This window comes from Mixophyes fleayi, chromosome 4 (genome assembly GCF_038048845.1).
Source record: "Mixophyes fleayi isolate aMixFle1 chromosome 4, aMixFle1.hap1, whole genome shotgun sequence".
NCBI classification, from domain to species: Eukaryota; Metazoa; Chordata; class Amphibia; order Anura; family Limnodynastidae; genus Mixophyes; species Mixophyes fleayi.
Genome location: NC_134405.1, coordinates 243,054,906 through 243,079,036, shown reverse-complemented (window position 1 = coordinate 243,079,036; position 24,131 = coordinate 243,054,906). Strand labels below are relative to the sequence as shown.

Genomic DNA, 24,131 nt, shown 5'->3' with positions numbered 1-24,131 from the left:
TTACTATATATAATGGGCCTCATTTAGAGTTGCACTCATTTATGTTCGGATGTACCCAAATATGTTTGTATCTGGATTTGAGCGTATCTTAGCGACTTGCGGCCCTTTATGTTTGAAGAGACAGAATGGGCAAAAGTTAGTTGTGTACAGTAGACAATGTAACACCACCTGGAGATGGGACCTATTGAGTTTGGGTTTCATTCGAAGATACACTTCTTCCAAGGCATGCCTTTTGCAGATACTGGAAGTCTTATATATAAAGATACATGGTGATGATGATGACACCAGCAGCATTAACTACCCACTTCTGATTGGTTGTTTGCTTGACCCCTCCAGTACTTCATTCAATAGCATTGTGGCTATACTATGTCAAGTTGTGACTATCCATTTGTATTTCTCATTTGTCATTTCCATATGGACTGCTGCATGAAAGCAGATTTCTATTGAATTTATAATGCGGTAAACAATGGCTATGCAGGTGATTGTATGTCATTGAATATTTTTTGCAAAATGCAACTTTTGCGTTTATTAATAATGCTGTCAAGAGACTATTCACTCTTGAGTATATGACAGTTCATTCGATTATATTATGTACTAATAGGGTAACGCGCTGTTTGCATTTATTTGAACTAACACTGTCAAACGGCATTCTACACTATTATTGGGAATTAGTAATGGCGAGGCATGCCTGACATCGAAATACTTCTGTAGTTTGAGTTGGATGTATTTTGAGATATGTTATGGATGTGTTCAGGGTGCAAATGTCATCAGACTCTAAATGAGACCCAACATGTGAAAAAAAATAACTGTATTATACTAGTAAATACACTGATACATATTTGTTGTTTTGGCACACAAACGTAAAAAACATGAAGCCCCACCAATGTGACCGTTCTGTAAATCCAGTCCTGTATTTAGGCATGTAAGCTGGTGATTCAGATCCATAAAATCAAACTCTTGGTGTGTAATTTTAAATACATTTTCTTTTTGCAATTTTGCATCTTGCATGTATTGATCAACTTTCAAATGTGAAGTAGGCCAAGACACAATGGATATAATGAAACGAATAAGGACTTTCTTCACAGGAGAATATAAAATATAAAACATTATTCGAAGAGGCAGATTTGTCAAACGGTGGCGTATCTGAACACTTTGATGAAGCAGATCCATAAAATAACACAGCATGAAGTCAGTATTTCAAACTGAAAAATATCACCTTTTGATTAATTTACAACAAAGACCCTCTATGTGTTGAAATAACAAACAGAACTAAGAAAAAAGCTATTGAAAGAAATATAACAGTACTGAGTAGAAAATCAACTGGAAGATTCCTGAACCATATAAAATGTTTAGTTCCAATCTTTCTCATATATCTCTGTTGGTTTCTCGGCATAGTTATTTGTCATCAATACTGCAACAGCTACAAATATAGGGAATATATGACATTTTAATTCTACAGCATGTAGTATCCCATCCCTACAACAAATGGTTGCTAATGATTTTTGGGACGAAATTGTTTTAAACCATCATGACATTTTAATATGTAAATGTGATAACTGAACATAGATTGTTCCTAAAAGTTGATTTGTCCTCCCCTCTGCCAGGACTAGTGAGATGTCTTTTTGCTGACATGAGTGTTATGAACTGTTCAGTGAAAGTGCAATTTGATCTGAGCTTGGGCTCAATTGTAATTATTTTGTTTATTTTTTACTAAGTTTTAGACTTAAAAAAATGAATCAACTTAGTTTACATTAGAGAAATGCATTAAATATTAGGCTATAACAATAATAGCAACTGTAACAATATAGTGCAATATAAAAATGAATAATCCTCAGCTTGTTCTTCCAAGTAGCATATTAACAGGACACTACTTTCACGTCATTAGCCTTATACACTAATCTTGTTATATATCTAGCACTTATATATGCAGCTTTTCACTATGAAACCTTCCTGTAATATTTTGAACTCCTCATATTTTTCTATTTGTGGAAAAAATGCTAACAAGTAGCTCCTTGCAGAATAAGAGATTGTATAGGTAAGACAGAAGTATCCATAGTGGTATTCCTTCACCATTATGGAATATATGAGGCCTATTTCTCAAGGCTCTTATACAGACTACAGTTATCATTGAAGAGCAATCAGAGAAAATCAGAGCAATCACACTAGTAGCCCAACAGAACAGGATGATCTTGGGTATCCTGCATTTTCCAAATTCCCACTAACCCCCAGTATATTATAAAGTACAAGCCTCAGAGGCAAGACGAAGTCTATGTTATTGGATATACACAGTGCGCCTTGTTGCAAGTGCATGGAATATACCATATGTTTAAGAAACAGGAGGGGTATATTTACTAAAGGGCGGGTTTGAAAAAGTGGAGATGTTGCCTATAGCAACCAATCATATTCTAGCTATCATATATTTAGTGCATTCTACAAAATGAAATCTAGAATCTGATTGGTTGCTATAGACAACATCTTCACTTCTTCAAATCCGCAGTTTAGTAAATCTAGCCCAGGAGTCTTTGTTTCACTTATGCCTTGTGACCATTAGCTGCTAACATCAGGAACGTACCAAGACATTTAGATTTAGGTTTATTTACTCTTGGTTAATTGTTTAATTATATATTTTATATTACAGATGAAACTTTATAAGAATAGTTGATTCCTCTTCTCTCCTTACCAGAGTTGCTGTTTCTTGTGATGTGAGAATTTAGCTCTTCATGTCACTTAGATCACTTGTATTCTTTCAATAAAATATCTGAGCACGTTGGACTTATTCACTGCAACTCTTAGACTATAAGTTCTTTACTTTCCGGTTAATGTCATTCTACATAATTTGTTTGTATAATGATACCCTCAATGTACAGTACTGCAAAATATATTGCCACTTTATAAAGAAAGGATAATAGTAATAATAACCTCCATTCTATTGATTTTTCAAGACACATATAAAACTCCCAAGTTGATAAAAAATAATATGAAACAGCAGAAATTATATTTTCTTACCTCTTCTTTTTCAGCGCTAACAAGATCTCGCCATTCTTCTGTCACATGACCAAAATCTACAGTGTTCATAGGAACCTTTACCTCCCCAATGATGTCATGCTTAGAGAAGCGATCAAAATCATAAACAGTCATTATCAGCGTTTTTCCACCTAATTCCGCGTAGGGCACCTGTGAAAAACACACAAAATCAATTATATAAGGACAGTTTTTTCTTTAATAGGAATCCAAACACATGTTTGACAACACCTACTGTATTAATATGTACAATCAAACATTGTAATATGACAACCAAAATTGTGATTGGTTTGGAAAGCATAACATTTGTACTCTAAGCTTGTAAAGTGTATACATTATAAAAATGCGAGTTATAAACTATAGCAAGACCTTTTAAAATTCTAAAAGTGTGTACTGCTTTCCAACTCGAACAGCCACATATAAACAAGCATGACAACAAGTTGCCTCTTGTCAAGGAGACATTTTTCTAGCCACGTATTTCCCCCATTAACTTGGATTTAATAGGTATAAAATGGTTTGTTTTATGTCAATGAATTAATTCAGTCAGTCAAGTGGGAAATACAGGGCTAAACAATATAGATCACATTGGCATGTATCCATCAGTGCAATCATCACTCTTTAAGTGTAGGTAAACTATTTATTAGACATATATCAAATCATGAGTATAAATTATCTAAATAATAACAGAACTGTTACTCTTAGCTAAATCTGTCAAGCATCATATCTGTACCAGTACAATCCCTTTTTTGAAAGTAGATTTTGTTATACCTGCTCATGCAAGACTTGTAATGTGCAGTGACATTCGTTCTGTTCAGGTTGGTTGTCTCTACCGGTAGCCAGTGAAGCCATGGCAGGCATAACCGTTTAGCTGTTTTTGCGCATTACATATTTTAGATCAAAATTCCCCTTGAAACCATTGTCTAAAAGGTATATGGTGTGCCTTTCGTTGCTTGTGATGAGGGTGCTTACCTTCATGCTTCATATGTGTAAAATGTATATTGTGAGTTTTAACTGTCCCATGTAGTTGATCATTTAGATAAAAATTTGAAAGCCTTCAGTTATGAACTCACTAATACCATTTATGAAATCCACCTGCTACTGATAATCTGTCATTCCTTAGACTTTAAATAAAGTGTCTTATATTGTTTTACTTATTAATACATAATGTATTGTATGAGAGTTCTGTAGGTTTATTGTGTGGGTATCTGAAATATGTGTTGAAAGGACTCTGTGGTTAAAGACTACTTCAAGCCATGGTAAGCCACACCTGCTTCAAATGAACTTACACCCACTTAGGGTGCTTACATCGTTGGCTAATCCTTTCTATTACACCCCTAACATTTATGATTTCCACTGAGGCGAGGGGATTTATTGATAAAATCTTGACTGCGTCTTGACTCCTCCATCAAGTGAATGCTCACTTTAGTGAATTAAAATAATTAATTATATTATTATAATCTGACAAAATATTTCATTACCCTATTTAAATCTCTAGGCCAAGTTATTTACACAGCAATATATATTTTTTTAGGAGGAACACATCACATGACTAAGAACTTAACATGACCATAATGCAAAGAATACAGGTTGTTCTTGCAAGTTACCTGACCTTATTTTATTTCTTGATGTTAAGAAACCTACACAACACACCATATTTAGATGGAGTCTGCACAATGTTTTTAAAACAGGAAAATAAAATTGGCTACATTTGGATGTGTGTGTCCAATACTTTCTCAATCATATTTACATGAGCACCTCACATATAATCAAGTCTAGTTGAATGTAAAAGGAACATAACCTGCCAATATTTATTAATGCATAGAAGTGATTACTTCCGCATGAAAATTGCAATCTTTTGTTCTTTATTTCAGTTACCATTGTATTGCTAGAATATTGGTGCACAAATAGGCCTTTGACACAGCTGTTACATTAGCATACACAAAAAGGCACACATGTATTGCGTTTTTTTATTAATCAATTCTAGGATTATTTATTTGTTTCTTTTTGGCCAATGGCACATTTTTAGATCTGGGGTTTTCTTTAATCTTTCAAAATGGATATTTGCAAAACATTAATTGCTGCTAAGCAGCTCCATTTAGAATACAATTAAAGCTACATTTAAATTACACACACACACACACACACACACACACACACACACATATATATATATATATATATATATATATATATATATATATATAAAATCGTATATCTATATCAAATCCTGTGTATTACTGAGCCGGGTAATATGTGTCTGCTAATCTATTTCAGTCCAATATTATGTTGTCTTTTCTATCAATTAGAGAAAGCAGGTCCTGCTAACTACTTAAGAGGATGGTGTTGCTAAACACTGTAAAGGAGAAGGCTGTGTGATTGGCTTGCATGTCACCTAGGTAACATAAATGTTATCTTACCTTATTCACAGGGGGGTACTGTTATGTATGTCACAGGAATCATAAGTGACATGCAATCCTTACCTTAGACCTGTAGGCATGACTACAACTGTTGTAATGGAGAGGGATTTTATACTTAAAATATATCGTTGTACTGGAAATTCAGGGTATGACTGAAAAGTGTATTTTATATGTGACATTTTGTGTCTAGGCCTCTGTACATTTCCCATGCCAGTTCCTAGTAAAAGTACTCACTATAATAAGCAATAACTGAAGCCAGAAAATGTCACATATTAGTCCCAGCCAATCACTTAGAAGTGTCAGGGCCACCTGATTATGTATTGTGGGATGAACTATTCTCTGTTTATGATAATCCACTTGGATAAGAATGGTCACCTATTTCCTGTTCTCACTGTTTGTAACTCGCTGCAGTGTTTGGCATGCTCCCTCTGTTCTCTTACCTACTCTCGGTGCGGGCTCCTGTGTCCCCTTCTCCTCCATTAAGCAGAAGCATTTTTTTATTGTGGTCATGTGACCTGTCACATCACAAGCCAGGCTTAATTCAAAATTGCACAGGCTATTTAAACCTGCTCTGTGCACAATTCTGTCCCACAGTTTTAGACTCCAATCCTGTACTCTATCATTCCTTTACATTTGCCTGAGGCTGTCCAGTATTACTTAGATGGGCCGTTCTTTGACTCTTCTCCTGCTTGTTGTTTTGGAATTTCTACTGATTCCAATTGTGTTGCTGACCAGGTTTAACTGACGTCCCTTTCTATCCTCAAGCTTTGGTACTGCACAGATTGACTGTTCAGGCTAGTCGACCACTTTTTCCTCTGCTTGACACCAGTTTGTCACATCAGGGGACTGGGCAGAGGCCCAAGCCTCCTTGCAGGGTTCCTTGGTAAAATCTATTGGTTTGTTAAACTCTGTGCCTTTGTTCCTTCCAATGCTAACCTTGGCTGGGAACAGAGAATTTGCTAAATTCCGTGCTGACCAGACCACTGTTACAATCTGTCACCCAGGTACTGACCAGATCAGGATATTGTGAGGTAGAGAGGCATTGTTTTTTGTTATGTCTGCCAGAATGTTGCTTATTATAGAAAGGCTGATGTTATGTGAATCCTCTTTATTTCATTAAACCTACTTTATGCATTAGTTAATAAAGAATTATGTGTATCTTACATTGGGTTATGTTTTGAAATGTGCATTTAAGTTTGAAAATGCTGTTAATGTTGATTGTGCCATATGCTATGATATTATTGCAGCTAATGGAATGACTCATCTGGGATGACTCATCTCTGAGCTGCGTATCAAATAATAATCTTGTATTATTTGTATTTATGTTTCTTTCTTGTTTTTTTTGGCTGTCAGCCATACTTCCAGAGTAAAAATCTGCAGATATGTTTGAATGAATGACTATTGAATGAACATTTATACAATATACTAGACTATAGGATCTATACATAATAATGACACATATCCTTTCAGGAGGGACATCGCTACACCCTAGTACCAAAAATGCAATCTAATATTTCCATCCAGATGAGAAGTGGCAATCGTTTTTATTAATAAAATAGTTGCACTAGTGGGAACAAATGCATCCTTAATGTCGGTATGACTTGGATTCATTTGTGTCGTGTATGATTTAATTGCACTTTTATGCTAATTAAGTCTTTATATTTTGTGACATTGACCAGAGAAGAGTAAGGCTAATTTTTCGATTTAATAAATAAAAAAGATAACTCTTAAATGGATAATTGCTACCTGCAAATTTTAGGCTTAAAGACACTGTAGGTTTAGTTTAAGTTTAAGGACACTTAAACCCAACCCCAAATTATTAATGCAAACAGAAAAGGAGATGTTTTGAAAAAAGTAGGACTGTGACATTCTAAATGGCTTTACATTGCCTAGGAAAATAGACTGTAGACTTTTTCCAGCCCTTTGCAGCCCCTACTTTATATACATATAGTTGTTTTTGTGGTATAATTTGATTGGTTCTGCACCATGGCTCAATAATTTCCAAAACTGATACTGCACCTATTTGCTAGATGCCTAGCATGGTAAGTAAACCAAATGCACAGAGTCTGTTAATAAATTACAGATTGGTTGTTATCATAACATCATAAATAAGATTGCTGCTATTTTGGTTTCTTGCTGACATTTTAAACAGGCGGAGTATTGCAGGTCATTCCTTTCCGAGGTAGGAAGCTAAATGTCAGTGTCAACATTGTTGTATTTTAAACGATAAACACATATATTTCTAAATCCTAAAGTATTTGTTGTGAAAAAGTCTTGAATTGGATAAATATGTGTTAAATAATTGACGAGAAAACACTGTTCATTTAGAATATGTCTGATTGATCATAGTGACCATTTAAATAGGTTGTCTTTCTTAATAACACAAGTCAAAGCTGTCTGTAATTTGAGATTTTAAAATAGAATATGTATGTTAGTCTGATAAATATTCTAAAATGATGTGACACTTTTGCATGAAATAAATCAGCATTATTGTATCTATCTAGGACTCACATCTGTCATGAAATTGTTCAGTCTATATAAGTCACCTGATACTTCATTTTGTACATCTCTAGAACAGTTAAGTAAATTAATTGGAATTCAATATTTTAATCTACATCTAGGAATAGTCTACATTCTAGAAATATAAGTGTTTCTAGTGTTGAAAATTGAGATTACCCTAGGAACACTAAGCAACTGGCATCCAATATAGACTGAAATAAACAAAACTCCACCAAATAGAAAATAATTCAAAATATATTCAAAGTACTACATAGACTAATATCTATTTTTTTTATTTAAAAAAAAAATAAATCTCTACAAACAGAGATGCATGAAGAACACTGACATCTCTGAAGATTGGAAAAAAAACATTTGTGTGGGTAGCAACATGGATGTGGGATGTCCTACCAAAAAAAAGTGGTTCAGATTATAAATACAGTGCAAAAAGATCTTGTACTCAGTGGCGGAACTGCCATTGGTACGGCAGGTGCAGTGCACCGGGGCCCATGGAGAAAATAGGGCCCGCTGCCTAGCAGATGCAGAGGGTTGGGGGCCCCGATTCCCTCCCCCCTGCCTTCCTGCACTGGGGCCCACAGGTCACTAGTTCCAACTCTGCTTGTACTGTGTGTTTTCCTGAACATATACGTATACAATATTTATTTATAATACTTTAACATACTATATGGCAGCAACATTTAATGTAATACCAATTATTTGAAAATCATCTTATTATCAATTGGGTTATTTAACATAAAAAATGTGAGTAGAATATATATTTTTTTTATCTTTGAACTTGAGTGTGATTTAGTTTTAATTTAAAATGTTTATTCCAGCTACTGAAATATTACAAACAGGTACATCTTTTTACTGTTGAAATATAGTGGTAGGTTTGTAACATTTCCTATATAACAGCTGGTGATGAGTCCTCAGACTGGCTGCCTCCTCTTCTCATAGTGTTAATGGCTAGCAGTAACAAAGGCAGACAGCACTGGGCAGTCTGACAGCATCATATTGCTGATTGACAATCTCAGTCAATTAACAGCAATAGCAGTCAGAATGTGAAACATCGTATAACAGGGGCAGAATCAGCATTCAGACTGCCAGAACTGTCTGTGGTTATTACTAACGACTGCCAACTGGAGGCAGCTGTAAGGAGGATTTAGCAGCTGCTGTAACTATAGAAAAGTTACAGATAGGTGATCATTTTTAGTGTACACCTACCCTTTTTATTGGTATGGCTTTAAAGATTGGATTTTAATTAAAGCTGGATTTATACTTTGTAATAAAAATGTGCAGGTTTTCCATTTTTGCTTTATTCAGAGCTGTACTATAACTAAAATCATAAAGTGGACATCTGATCCTTTGTACATGAACACATATAAATGCCACTGAGTAAAATCAGACAAACTTTCCTTGGTTGACACTTAACCTTCCTAAATTATTAGAGTGTATAGATAAGGCAAAGCTGTATACGATCTATGGTGTAGGGGTTATTACAGGTTGTCATTGAGTGTGCTTTTTTGCCTTTAAATGCTACAGGCAGAAAGAGGAAACTGAAAAGTTCACTGCACTGTAATTTTATTAGAGTTTGGACTTACTCTGGTGTGCAATTATGTAGCCAGGGAATGTCAACATGGCTGCATCTGATGAGCGGTATCCGTAAGGCAGACAACTTTGCATTTGTGTTAAAACTCAGCTGCCTCATGACTCACTATTCTACCTCAGGGTTTTTCATTATACCAAGAGAGATAAATAAAGGATAGCTTATTGCGCTGTGGGCTACTAATTATCTCAACAACTTATTAGTAACTCAGCTTAATAACAAATATATTGCAAAAAACAAAGTAGATATGTAGATTTGCAGCTTTTGGCATACTGGATAATGCTTATATTGTTTGCAGAGTATCAACTTCCATGGGCTAATATCACAAGTCAGAGCTGTGTGTAATTACTGACATGAAAGATAGAGCAGGGACAACAACTGGTCAGAGGAGAGAAAATAAGGTTTTAGTGATAGCAGAGGGGGCAGGGAAACCATTGCTTTGCCTGTTGAAGGAAGGCCGTGGAAAGGGCAGCGATGAAAATAGAAAAAGCCCTGCTAAATTCTCAATTTTTTCCCAATTAGTTTGTGGTGAGGCTATGTACACATTAATCTTTAAACTGTTCCCCTTTTGTTCACAGAAAATGAAGAAGAGACTGATTCCCTAGTGAGATGATTGATCCTTATGGATAGGCTCCAATAAAGTGCACAAGGCAGGGTTATCAAAGCTAATGGGGCAAAGTATAGCATGCCCTATTTTCCCCTGTCCCTATTCTTTAAATTACTCTAATAGGTCTGCTATGTGTGCTATACCAACGTCTCCAAATAGAGATCAACTGTATGTAGGAATCTGCCACTGTGCTCTGCAAATGTCAAAATGGAAAGGAGGAGAGGTGACACTTACGTACACGGGTCTTAACTAAAGTCACAAAGAGTAGTGTAGCAAGCACAGAATGATCAATTGCTTTGTTGGTGTGAAAACAATAGATCTGGGACATTATTTGGTGTGACAATAGAAAAATAATTTTCCAGACCTAACGGGTGATATCTTGATAATAACATTAAAATTTGCAAAAACCCATTTAGATGTCATTATTGTTGACAAAATATGTTAGAGATTTGCTATAGAATAGTCTACACACCCTCAGTATTTAGTGAATAGTTCATGAAATGAAGAGATTTGTATCTTCATTTGCTGTACCAGATTGTATTGGTTAATCCTATTTATTAGTCAAGGCCAGTACAGACACATATACTGAATTTGATTCTTGATATATTTTCTGTCCTCCCATAGCTCAGATTCTATACTCTAACTTAGAACCATGAACCATTATTTTTATAGGACCTGAGAGCTTTTTCAAAGCTGTTTGCATGATCTACATATCTATTTATAACCTCAGATTAAAATGTAACAATTTCTTTTCAACACTACTTGTGTTCTATAGCTTTGTTAAAAATTGGGATGAAAATGACTTGAAGCAACATATAATTATATTCGGTACCAACGTCTTTGGTGATTCAACAGTAACATGTTTATTTGAAATGGTGTAAGCCTTTTGGAAACTGCAATCCAGAGAGATATGTTATTTTCCTTACAAAGCAAAACCAGAATAAAAGAACCTTGCATTCAAGAACTCAAGCCTTATTGATGTTAAGGAAAACATAGTCTTCAATGCGACCGCTGAAATAAAATGTTCAATTATGTTGAAAATATATTTTTTAATTGCATGGATAAACCCATTTTTTATGTTTATGTAATTTAGCTTGGATATTGTTTTTCTATCCTTCTTACTGAGAGCAACAGAATGGTGCTCAGTCATTACTAGGCATAACAGAGACTTGTATGGGGGGAGCATTCATTTATTAAAGACAACAGAGAAGTAAAAACAAATGACAACTACAGAGTTATATTTTTTTGCAAATTTTTTAAAAAATCTGTAATTACAATTTAAATCCAACCCATCAATACCAGTTCGCATACTAAAATTCTGTAATTCAGAAAAGGAATTTGCACTAACTGAAATGTGTTTTAACATATGTTTATCTGACTTCCAAATTTTGGGGTACAATGACCAAACAAATGACTAAACTTTCAGTGGTTTGTTTTAAAATCTCTAGTTTTAACTGTGGAATATTTGCTACAAACTCTACATGGTGCCTAAGAAATATGTAGAGATATGGCAGCAAATCATATCTAGCACCTGGACTCATCACAACAGGTCAGAAAATGTCAAGTAGATAAAATGAGAAAATATTTTCTAAGCACTGCAGTGATATTTCTATGAAGCAGCTACTGTGTCATGAAACAAGTTGTCGGCACCAATTTTTTAAGAGCACCTGCTGCTTCCTCTATCTCTTAGGGGGACACTCACTAAAGTGTGGTTTGGGGAAACCACAGGTTTTTTACTTTACAATGCCAAATAGGGGTCATTATTTAAATGTTTATTTTACAGGGGGCACTTTGTTTTGTTTCTTCAATAATGGGAGCAATGTTACACATGTATTTATTAATGGTGGCATTATACTTTATTTATTCTTTTGGAAATATTTTAACAGTGTGCACTATTTAGCTGATACTCAGGGTTGTTAAGGCCCCCAAACATGCGTACAGCATTCTAAAACATAGGACGCACAACAAGAGTACGAAACAAAGATTACACAAAGAGGATACAAAATAAGGCAAAACATGAGTATAAAGCAAAGAATACAGAAGAATTATGCAAAACAAAGCATAAAGAAATATGAAAAAGGATAGGTACAAACAAGCGAGACAAGTAAGTGAGACAGAAGGAAGAGAGGGACCTGCTGTGAGATATTTCAGTCTGAGGGAGAGGGAATGAGACACAAGGAGTAGGGGGTGCAGAAGGAATAGTCTCAGATGGGGGTTGGATAGGCTATGGTGAAGAGGTGGGTTTTGAAGGAGTGTTTGAAAGATTTGAAGATGGGGGATAGTCTGCTAAGGTGGGTTAGGGAGTCAAGAAGTGAGGAGTGGTGTGAAAGAAGTCTTGGATGTGGGAGTGAGAGGTAGAAATCAAGGGAGAGAAGAGGTGCAGGTTCATGGCAGAGTGGAGGGGATGGGTGAGAGTATATCTAGGTGACTAGGTGAGAGATGTAGGGAGTAGAGGCATCACTGAGGGTTTTGAACATAAGGATGAGCAGGAATGAGGAGAGTCCGCTGATGTCTGCTGCAGACTGGAGCATGCAAGAGGAAGGGGAGCAGCAGGAGGCCTGTGCAAGTTGATAGGGGAACCATCACAAAGCCTGATATATAAGGCAATGTACCCCATATTGTAAATTACATAGGACATTATAATCAGTGAGAAATCATATTTTCATATAAACGTACAATGCCAAAAAATACATGTTTATATATGGTTATGGAAAAATCCAAAATAAGAAAACTTCTTATCTTTGTCCATTACAGGGACCAACAGTGATATGGAATATGACAAATGGATCCTATACTGAACCAATGCCATTTCAATAGGCCTTGCTGACATTATAAAATAGTATATGATCATACTAATTATTGCAAAGCATAGTTGTTTGTTTCAGGTTTCAGGCAGGTGACAGAAAAGCTGGTTGTGACACATGCAGACATTGGCAGCTACTAGTTGTAAATTTCATCAGAACTTCTATAGCTTTCACAGAATCATAAACATCTATCTCTTTAAATTAGTGGTCTAAACTATCTGCTTCGTAGGGTTTACTTTTCAAGTTTGATGCTTTTGAAATGCAGACTAATCTGATACATATATTTTGCTAATCAATGCCAGAGTTACATTTCGAAAGCTACAAAATGTTCTCCTTAGAGGATCAGTTCTAGAAATTCCATTGAAGCTGAAGACGGACCCGGTGTCAGAAGAAAGAAGAGAAAAGTATTTTTGGTCACATATTAGATTCTCACAAGTGTCACTAAAATGCCTTTTTACTAAATTCACTGCCGACATGAGTATTAGACAGATTAGTATACTTTGATAGGAAAGGTGAAAGGAATTATGAATTCCAACATGTGCCTCAAGGCCCATTATATGGAGGCTGCTAGTTACTTTAATACTAAAATGCCAGGAGAGGGCACATGGGGCTGCTATAGTACGTTAGGAACTTTAGAATGAATATGTGTATTGATCATACTGGTTGCTGCAAGGGAATGTATCAAAACTTGGGGAATCGGCAGGTTCATGGATTTCTTGCCATTTTGTGCTATTGTATTACACAGAAAGTAATTTTACATTAATTTCACATTAATAAAAGAGTAATAGAGGAAGAAGGACTACTAAGTTTCATGCTTTAAACCAATTAGACTTAAAGTAACTGGACTAGTCTGTCATACTTAAAGCACAAGTATCCCATATGTTTGAAACTGGGCCACCCATGCAACCTTTCAATCAGTCAACTTAGCATCGCATGATTCCTTTTGGAAGCCATGAACTGGAGAAGTTCAATGTTATTGTGCTCAGGGAAAAAAACACATGGGAGCCGTACACCATACTTAATCCAAAACAAATCTATGAATAATAAAAAAAAACTGTACTGGATATACAACATTAATCTGATGCTAGATTATGTATCATATAGGGTTAGAGGGAAAATAGCATGTTGTTTCCATTTCCAAGTTTTTTAAAAATGTAATAGCTTCTACAACGAAAAATAAGATAAAAGAATTATTGTGATTGGAAACACCTGAAGGGTCAAAAGACTTTAGCACACAGTAAAGACTAAAGCCTGTAGTGATATCTATCTTACTGAGTGATTATTTAGCCTGGATCTTTTATTGTCTCAGTTTGTGGACTAGAGCTGTCACCATAAGACTAAGCATGCTGTTGAAATAAAAATGGCCTTCAGGAAAACAAATGGAATGTATCTTAAAAAGATACTTAGAAGATGACAAAACATAATGAAGAATTACTGGGTAAGATGTGACATTTTTGTGGCACAGACAAGTTGGGGAATAACAATTTGTGCTTCAAAAAGCTCATTACTTATTTGCAAACTATCTGTGAGGTTTTCAAGCATCTGAGGTGTATTATCATTTCTAAGTGCTATCAGATATAAATACAGCCTAAAGCAATTTAACAGTTCAAAGCAAGAAACAAGAAAAAGCAAGGTACATAGTTATCGTATACTGTTGATTGGAGTTGGCAAAGGGCAAGCCTTTAGACTTGTGATCTGATCTGTATAAATTTTATGTGAATTTTGTGTGTAATTCTTACTCAGCCAGATTTATCTTAAGTGTGTATTGAATCACTTTCTATGCATTTTACCTTGTAGCTGTGCAGAAAAATCTTTCTTTTAATCTCCATATAGCATTTAAGTGTATGTCTTCCATATTGTACATCCTATTCTATATATACACTTCTGGAACAACTGTTTGGAGATAGTTCAGTGTGTATGTAAGCAGCCCTTTTGGAAGCTTAGATTCTAGATCTATCATCATCATCATTTATTTATATAGCGTCAAAAAATTCTGTAGTGCTTTACAATTGGGGACAAACATAGTAATAGACAATGCTGAGTAATACAGACAGACAGAGAGGAAAAAGGGCCCTGCTCGCAAGCTTACAATCTATGGGTCAATGGGAGTCAGAAACATGAGGTTAAATCTACATACTGCTTTTCAGTCCATCAAGATTACAAAGGTAAAAAGTGATTTGTATGCTATATGATTCAGTCACACAGCAATGTTAATCAGGGGGTCAGAGGTTTGCTGTCTTGAGTGAATTGTGTAAAGGGTGGTAATAGGGTAACCTAGTGAGGTTAAGAGGGTGGTTGTGGAATATTATAAGCTTGCCTGAAGTGGTGGATTTTCAGAGAAAGCTTGAAGGTTTGTAGAACAAAAAAAGTTTTATTATGCAAGGAACGGAATTCCATAGAGAAGGTGCATCTCGACAAGAGTCCTTAATGAGAATAGAGGAGAGATGCAGATCTTGTGCAGAATGGATTTGTCGAGTTGAGAGATATTTTGAGACAAGTGAGGAGATGTATGTTGGTGAAGTTTTGTTGATAGCCTTGTAGGTTAGTTGAAGTATTTTATATTGGATTTGGTAAAAAACAGCTAACCAATGTAGAGACTGACAGAGTGACTCAGCAGAGAGAAAAATATTTTCAATGAAAATAGTTTAGCCACTGCGTGCAAAATAGATCTTAGGGGCTCGAGTCTGTTTTGGGGAAGACCAGTAGGGAGGGAATTGCAATAGTCAATGTGGGAGATGATAAGTACATGAATTAGAGTTTTTGCAGGGTCTTGTGTAAGATATGCGCGTATTCTCGAAATGTTTTTTTGATGTATGTAACATGATTTAGATATAGAGTCAATGTCAATTTCCTTCTCAATAGGAAAAGTGGAGGTGTTACCCATAGTAACCAATCACATACTAGCTATCAATTTCTAGAATGTGCTAGATAAATAATCGCTAGAATCTGATTGGTTTCTATGGGCAACACCTGTACCTTTCCTTTTTAGAAGTTTCTTAAATCTACCTTTAAGATGATAAAAATAGAGGGTAGAAAGGTCATTACTTAAATTAAAATAAATAACAAAATATGTGAATGAAATCAACAAAGACAGAAACTGAAAAAGGCACTAGTAAAGAGTTAAACCCCCAAAATGTGTTTATTATTGTTTTTATTAATGGTCTTGTAGAAGATCTAGAGAGTAAGGTATTCATATATGCAGACAGCACTAAGCTTCTGTGGTTATTAACACAGAGCAGGATATATTCTATCACTACAAAAGGACTTGCACCACAAGACAAGGCAGAGAAGTGGCAAATAAGGCTCAGTGTAGAAGGTAATGGATTTAGTACTGAGTAATAATTGTATTACGTATACACTAAATGGGATACAATTGGGGAAATCTGAAATGGGAAAGGAGTTAGGTATAGTAGCAGACAATACTCTGAGTAGCAACACAAAGGGGTAAATTTATCAAGCTGCCGGTTTAAAAAGTGGAGATGTTACCTATAGCAACCAATCAGATTGTCATTTTGTAGAATGTACTAAATAAATGATAACTAGAATCTGATTGGTTGCTATAGGCAACATCTCCAATTTTTCAAACCCGCAGCTTGATAAATTTACCCCCAACTGTTAGGCCACCGCTGCACGAGCTGGTAAATCTTGGAATGCATAGAGCAGGGCACAGATGCATGAGAAACAAATGTAATTTTCCCACTGTATAAATTGATTGTTAGACAGCAAGAATATGTGGCACCTGTTTATAAAGCTGGGTACACACTACACTGTTTTCGTCCAATAATCGGCTCAAACTGCTGACATACGACCGCTCGTTCAAAAGTCGGGTTAGTGTGTACAGTTACACGATGGTCGAAAGTCTGTCCAAATGGACGATTCTCACCTCATTTGGTTGGCCGTTTAATATTTTCGTTCCAAACTCGTTTCCGCTGTGTAGTGTGTATGAACTTCCGACGGATCCAAGACAATCCTCCGATACTTCCTCGACCTGGGGGGCGTGTGTATGTAAATTTTTCATGTCAATCACAGTCCCACGTGGTGCGGAATCCGCACATCATTGTGTTTTGTATCGATGTGTATTGCACCTGTCTGGCTGTAGACTGTTACACGTGTAGAAAGCATGTGGGTTATTACCCTTTGCATGTATGTTGGCATTCATTTGTCATTTAACCTCTATAAAGTTTCAAAACTATGAAAGTTATGAAAGCCATAATAACCTTTATTATATAATGGATATGCCCCAATATGTCTGAAATACTCAAAATAAACCACACAGTGTGAATGCAAAACTTTTATTGCTGGTAAAAGCAATAGAAACGTTCAACTTCTCCAGTACAATTTGAAACGCTGTTTTGGGAGTTGACTATAGTTCAGGGTCCACCCCTTTATGCTAATGTCTCCGGTTTCTCGTACATTTCCCCGCAAATGTCGCTGCAGTGTGTACAAAATTAAAATCATTGCCCACGACAACATGGCTGTAAAAAGTCGCTAAAGGGACGTCCGCTCTTCCGTTTATCGTCCTAAACAGGCTGGTGTGTATGCAGTCCATGGACCGAGCGATCGGACCATCGATCGCATGTAAAATTGCTCGGCATAAAAAGTTGGTCGAAATTTCTGTAGTGTGTACCCAGCTTAAGAAAGACATACTGAAATTTGAGAGAGTTCATTAATCTTATTAATTAAAGTAAATAAAAGGATTATAATGAAACACATTACAAACTGGGGCTGTTTACATTGTAAAAAAGATACCTTACTGATGTCCTAGTTATTGTCTACAGACATATTCAAGGACGCTAAAAAGATTTGTTTGACAAGCTTTTTACACCCAGAATTGTACAGGTGAGGCGATAGATCCAGACTAATAATTATATTTCAATACATGGGAATATTAAAGATTTTTCCCCTTGTGAGCTTAATTTGGTCGATGCGTCTGTGAATTTTATTTTGCCTTTTTCAGGATCAATTTATCTAGGATTCATAAAACATTAAACGAGATGTTCATTGTTAACAGCATGCAAGTCCAAAAATGTAAACCATAAATGCACCACAAATGATTACTTCATGAAGAGAAAATAGACCATTTTGGTCTATTTTCATCTTTAAAAAACATAAAAAGGCAGATTTATCCATTTACTGTATGCTTTACATTGTCCGTGGCATATTTCAGTGCATTTCATGCATCCACTTACAAATTGGATAGAATGATAATTGGCAGTCATTTGTGCAGAAACATAAGAGGACAGACTGAGATTAAAAGGCACTTGCACAACTTGCGCTGGCAGATGGGATGTGATTTCACTGTATATTCTAAGATGCTGAAAACAGCTCATCCAATCAGATGGTGAGCTCTGGGGCATTGCTTGGTTAGGAAATTACCATTTTATTAACTTAACTTTATAATATATGCACTATCTATTATTATTTAGAAACTACCTGCCAAACATGCTGAACTAATATCATTGCTTATAATGTTTACTTGATTATTACCCAGCTGTAAACCACCATGTAAAACATATAATAGCAACGGACAGTTGTCATCAATACTTGAGTTTATAATATGATGCTTTACTGTATACTGTCTAGTTAGGTACATTGTCTTCATTGGTTGCTGTTTATGTTATGTGCATATAACTAGATTGGGGAATCTAAACATTTATGGATGTCTTGTTCAACATGTTTACTAGGAAACAAATTTATGCCTGGCATTAAAAACTAACATTGTGTTTAAGATCCCGGTACAGCATGAATTTGTGAATTAGTAACTTGGAGAGAAAAAATAACTAAAATTAACATAAAATATTTGGCTTTTTAGAGAAGATAAGAATACCAATCTTCCAACTAGTACCTCTCCTTGAGTAGTCCCATTTAACCCCTTCTTTTCAACTTAACGTTTCCTTTTTTTATTCAACTTAAAAACCTGTTTTCATGGATCAATAGATTTGGCTCTCTGTCATTGCTCCTCTCTGCATTTGCAATCATTAATTATCCATCATTCACCTTTCTCATTTCTCCCTTGACCTATTTATATTTTGGAAAAAAATTGATATAGTTCTGTATTTTGCTTTTATTATTGTTTTATTATATCAGTTGTAAATGTTACTTGTGTCTGTTGAAAATTTAAAGTTCTAAAAAATATTTTTTAACATAATTTTTTTTTTCTGCTGCCCTGTATAGTAGTGCCACATGTCCTGGCCGTATGGTTGACAATGGTCAGGGACCCTCTTTGGATTTTAAATTCATATTCATAACTTAAATTATGGATATGTATCTTTTTAATACACAGTGTAATAATTGAATCTTTTGAGGTGCAAGCAAAAAAAGCCAATACTATAATTACTATAATTGACGGTAATGTGCCCATAACTGAGATTTTACGCCAGAACCACCTGGCTAATCTCCCCCTTAAATCTAATACATTTATTTATTAATAAAAAGCGGTAAAGCCGGTATTTTTCCCAATGAGTTTGGTCAATATGCTGCTGGCACAGAAATCCTTAACCTGCGCAAGCACAGTTAATACAGCCATTGATTCCTATTATATTTTTATTATTATTAATATTTTATTTATAAGGCCCCACAAGGTTTCCGTAGCACCGCATATGTTACAAATAATACATTTTATAGGGTAAACAACACAGAAGAACAAACAAGTACTACTAAGACTCCAAAGGAGGAAGTTACAATCAACAAGTCGGGAAATGATAAGTTTGTGGATAATAGCTTTGGTGGCATCCTATGAAAGGAATGGACGGATGTGGGCGATGTTATGTAGCTGGAAGTGACAGGATTGGGCAAGAGATTGAATGTGGGTTGCAAAAAGAGGGAGGAGTCGAGGAAGACAGCCAGGCAACAGAGTTGGGGAACAGAAGAGATTGATGTGTTGTTAACAGTGATAGCAAGATTAAGGTGGGATGAAGATTTAGAAGGAGGGAAACAATGAGTTCAGTTTTGGCGGTGTTGATTTTAAGAAAGCGTGCAGACATCCAAAAGGAGATGTTGGGAAAGCAGGTAGATACACGAGAGAGGAGTGGGAGGGGTGGTCAGGAGAAGAGATGTACAGTTGAATGTCATCAGCGTAAAGGTGATACTAGAGACTGAAAGAAGAGATGAGATCACCCAGGGAGGTAAAGTACAGTGAAAAGAGTAAAGGGCCAAGAACAGAGCCTTGGGAGGCTCCTACAAGGAGGGCAGAGGGTGGGGCGGATGATTTAAAAGTGGAAACTGCAAAGGAGCGGTTGGCAAGGTATGAAGTGTACCATGTGAGGACAGAGCCATGGTGTCGATGAGCAGGGAGAAATGACCCCTGGATTTAGCTGAGAGATGGTCGTTAGTAACTTTGGCTAGGGTGGTTTCAGTGGAATGGAGAGGGCGGAAGCCAAATTGGAGAGGATTAAGGAGGGAATTGTCTGAATGGTGCCTGGTGAGGCGGTTGCAGACAACCCACTTGAGGAGAAGTGAAATGGGGTGGTAGTTAGCAGGTGAGGTGGGATCAATATTGGGCATCTTAAGAATGAGGAAGATAAGGGCATGTTTAAAGGAAGAGGGAACAATGCCAGTGGAGAGTGACAGATTGAAGAGGTGTGCAAGGTAGGAGCAGGCAGTGGGGGAGATGGAGGTTTACACAGTTACTGACCATAATGCTTATTGACCTAAATTCACTCAATTGTATATAAATGAGCCACTGGTTTAAGCTTAGCTCTACAGCATAAAGGTTTTAGGTGAAGTACAAAATTAAGACTACAATATCTGAATTATTGTATGTTAAATCAAAATAATAAATTAGGGAAGTCTGCATAGAATATTTTTGCATTTATTTATGCAGTATATGTGCAACTGTGATTATTTGAGATTGGGTACTTGAGATCTGGTGAAATTGATCTACTACATTTATATGTGTACACTGTGTCAATGAACTGAACAATTTAATATGTTTCCAGTAACTGTTCTTTGTACACACAATTCAGAGTTTTTGTCTATTTACACTTTCTATCACACAGTAGAATTCAACATATGGGTTGGTACTATTCTGTGCTAAATTCTAAAATAAATTAAATAAAATGCAATTACCATAGTAACCAATAAGCACCATAAAACAAAAATGGATGCTGAAAAAGAAAGCATATGTTAAATAAAAGAATAACAGATGTGCACATTTTACAGTTATCAAGTAGTCACGTACAAAGACAATCAATGAATACCTTAAAAGTGAACTGCTCGTTGAATACAGGGTTAAGGGTCTTTCTGTGGACTTTCGTTTCAAATTTCTTCTTTTTATCAGGCAGTAAAAATAGCTTCACATAAGGATCAGATGTACCTCCCATATCTAAAGCTGGTAGCTCAGCGGCTTGGATAATCCCTACCATCAGCTAAAAACAGAACAAAAGAAAGATGTCTTTCAACTCTCAAATGTAACAATACATGTCATATTTTTGTTCCTCTCATAGAGATTTTAAATACCAAGCCAATATTATATATGAAATGTAGGAATCCTAAACCCTGTCACCGTTTTTCATTCTGAAATGCTAGAGGAATATTTCAAAGCATTAGTGTCCATTATTTAAAAAAATATATATTTATTAAAACATGCAACAATTATAAATGCAAATTTCAAATATATAAATCTTATACTGGAATGAACGTCATAGCAAATAATGCAGACATCTATATGACTAATATCTGGACACATAACCCAAAAGAAATAATGGACTGAATTTCTGTTGTGGAAGTTCAGTGTGGGTCAGATAGACCATTTTACTCTGTAGTTCATAACATTGCTATCTTGTAAAAATGCCTTATTTCACACCAGCGGGTAAATGTATGAAAATGCGGGTTCTTCAACACACGTGTGTTCAGCGTGTTCGGCGATTAAATTTCAAGCGGCGCTGCATTGTAAAGGGAAACTTCCCTTTACAATGCAGCGCCGCTTGAAATTTAATCGCCGAACACGCTGAACACGCGGGTGTTGAAGAACCCGCATGTTCATACATTTACCCCCAGGTATGTTTGTGGTGGTTACAAACACAATTGTTAAAAAGGCATACAAAACTACATGTAAAATCATGGGTCACATTAACAAATTCAAAGTACAAATATGTGTCTTTGGACCTACCAGTTTTTATATTTCAGTAGCGGATAGCAACACGTTAATACTAACATGCTATTATTTTCCCGAATGCAGAAGTGGCGACTAACGATTCTGTCTTCCTTTAAGTCTATCATTGTTATATCTACTTTCCCAGCTAAAGATTTGTATAAAATTCTGCTGTGTGGTTACATGTATTGTTTAGCCCAGGGAGACCCAGTAATCACATAGTTTTCATTGTGATACATTAGGCACTAGTGCAACATCACAGGAAGCTCTTTCCTTTTCTCATGCCCCTTCCCCAAAAGTGGCCTGTGGGTCAATTGCCCTCCTGCCCCCCTCAATAATGGAATTTGAAATATTTATGACGTTTGCAGATATTTTGAGAGCGCATCTTGGGTGCATGCTTGCATTACTTAACATCTACAGTTGTTCAGATTTAAACAATTAAACGACCATTCTAAAGCTAACAATCTGACCTTTATTAGTCGGCTCATGTGATCTATTTAATAGATGAAGTCACACTGCCAGTGTACCTAGAGTAAAGTGTTTTTTGGCAAGATAGAATTTTTTATTATTTTGTTTCAACATATTAGATTTCAGGAACTTCTGTCTGTTTACAAATTAAATGAATTGTTAGAATAAATTCTGCCTTAAAGCCAACATACATATAGCTCTGTTTAAGGAAGTGGATAATAATTTTTTAAAAAAGCATGTTTTAAATGAACATAACTAAAAAATTAGTTATACTGTTGTGTGCACATTTATATTATAATATACCATTATATTTTTCGATGAACCACCAGGTAAATAGTCCTTTGATATGCAAATCAACATAGAGAAGTACAAATCCCTTTAAAGAGTATGGAGAAGAAACAGCTACAGAAACATTATAAAACCATACCTGCATTTCATAGGAGAGAGATGTTTTATAATGTATTTTATTCAGATGATATTCTTATTCAAGAGAGAGAGCCAAACAACACCTATAACTTTACATGAAAGACAGAGAAATGAGTCTATGATTTTTATCCAGTGGAGTGGAAAAATAATTCACTTCCTCTTCTGAAACGTTTGCTTGAAATGAGCTATCATGCTCCTACAGAGTTCTTTGGTCATGCCTCCCTTTGAAGCCCAGTGCAATGCATGGTGCTAGGCGAATGACAATTATGCTTTCAACAATCTGAATCACTGAATAACTGCAAATTCCAGCAGAATTGTATAATATATAAGCTCTTCTGTGTTTTGCTTTAACTATTTGTAGTATAGTTTAATAGTTGCAGTGTACTGCCCATAATTATACATGGACTTGTAGATGACATGTTTGAAATAAAAAATAGTCCATTTTAGTCAGTTCTGCGAGAAATATGTAGACAGGAGACCTAAGCCAGCTGATTTGCTGTGGCCTGAAGCCCTTATAAAAATATATTTGTCTCTGAAAAGGCATTTAAAAGAATTGTCTGGCCGTTTATGCAGAGATTGCTTGCTCACATGGGGTTTGCAGGGAGTTTCATTAAGGGTGTCGCCTTATATTTCAAACCCTCTGCTTTGGTGCTGGTTAATGGCTTGACGTTGTCTTCCTTTCTCATCCGCATTGACACTAGACAGGACTGTCACTTGTCTCCCCTTATTTTCGCACTAATGAGTGGCCATATGCAGCTACAGTAGAAACAGGATGAATCCCAATACTATGGAAATATGAGTTGGAATTTGAGAATATAGATTAGCGCTGTATGCACACCATGTGCTAGTAGGATGGCCATTTAGCAGTTTCACTGTTGTTTTAAAATAAAAGATTATTTCTTCAATAAGCTTTTCCTTCTTCTTCTGCTGTGACAAGGATCTTATTTTAAATTTATGTAACGCTGAGAGACATGGACGTCTGCACATGCGCATTATGGAACTGTAGTCAACAAGGAACTACAATCCCCGGGTTGCACTGAGCTGCTTCCGGAGGATTCAGTAAGCGCTTGCAAAAGGGGGAGGGGCTAAGTGTGAGAGGAATGACTTTAAAACTGGCAGTTGGAGTGCAGCAGGTGAAAGAGGAGAAGGAGTATGGAAGGGAGCCAGAAACAACAGAGCTGACTGAGAAGTGAGT

The 24,131-nt window shown here is 35.9% G+C and overlaps 1 protein-coding gene across 5 annotated transcripts in view; it reads right to left on the bottom strand.

Moving 5' to 3' along the window:
• SYT1 (synaptotagmin 1) overlaps window positions 1-24,131 on the bottom strand; it is a 530,829-nt gene that overhangs the window by 95,148 nt on the left and 411,550 nt on the right. For all 5 annotated transcript variants that reach the window (XM_075209585.1, XM_075209583.1, XM_075209587.1 and 2 more), the window contains 2 exons: window positions 21,150-21,317; window positions 3,007-3,174 (listed from right to left, as the gene is read on the bottom strand). In XM_075209585.1, coding sequence (XP_075065686.1) covers window positions 3,007-3,174; window positions 21,150-21,317 — 336 coding nt within the window. The remainder of the gene's footprint in view (window positions 1-3,006; window positions 3,175-21,149; window positions 21,318-24,131) is intronic.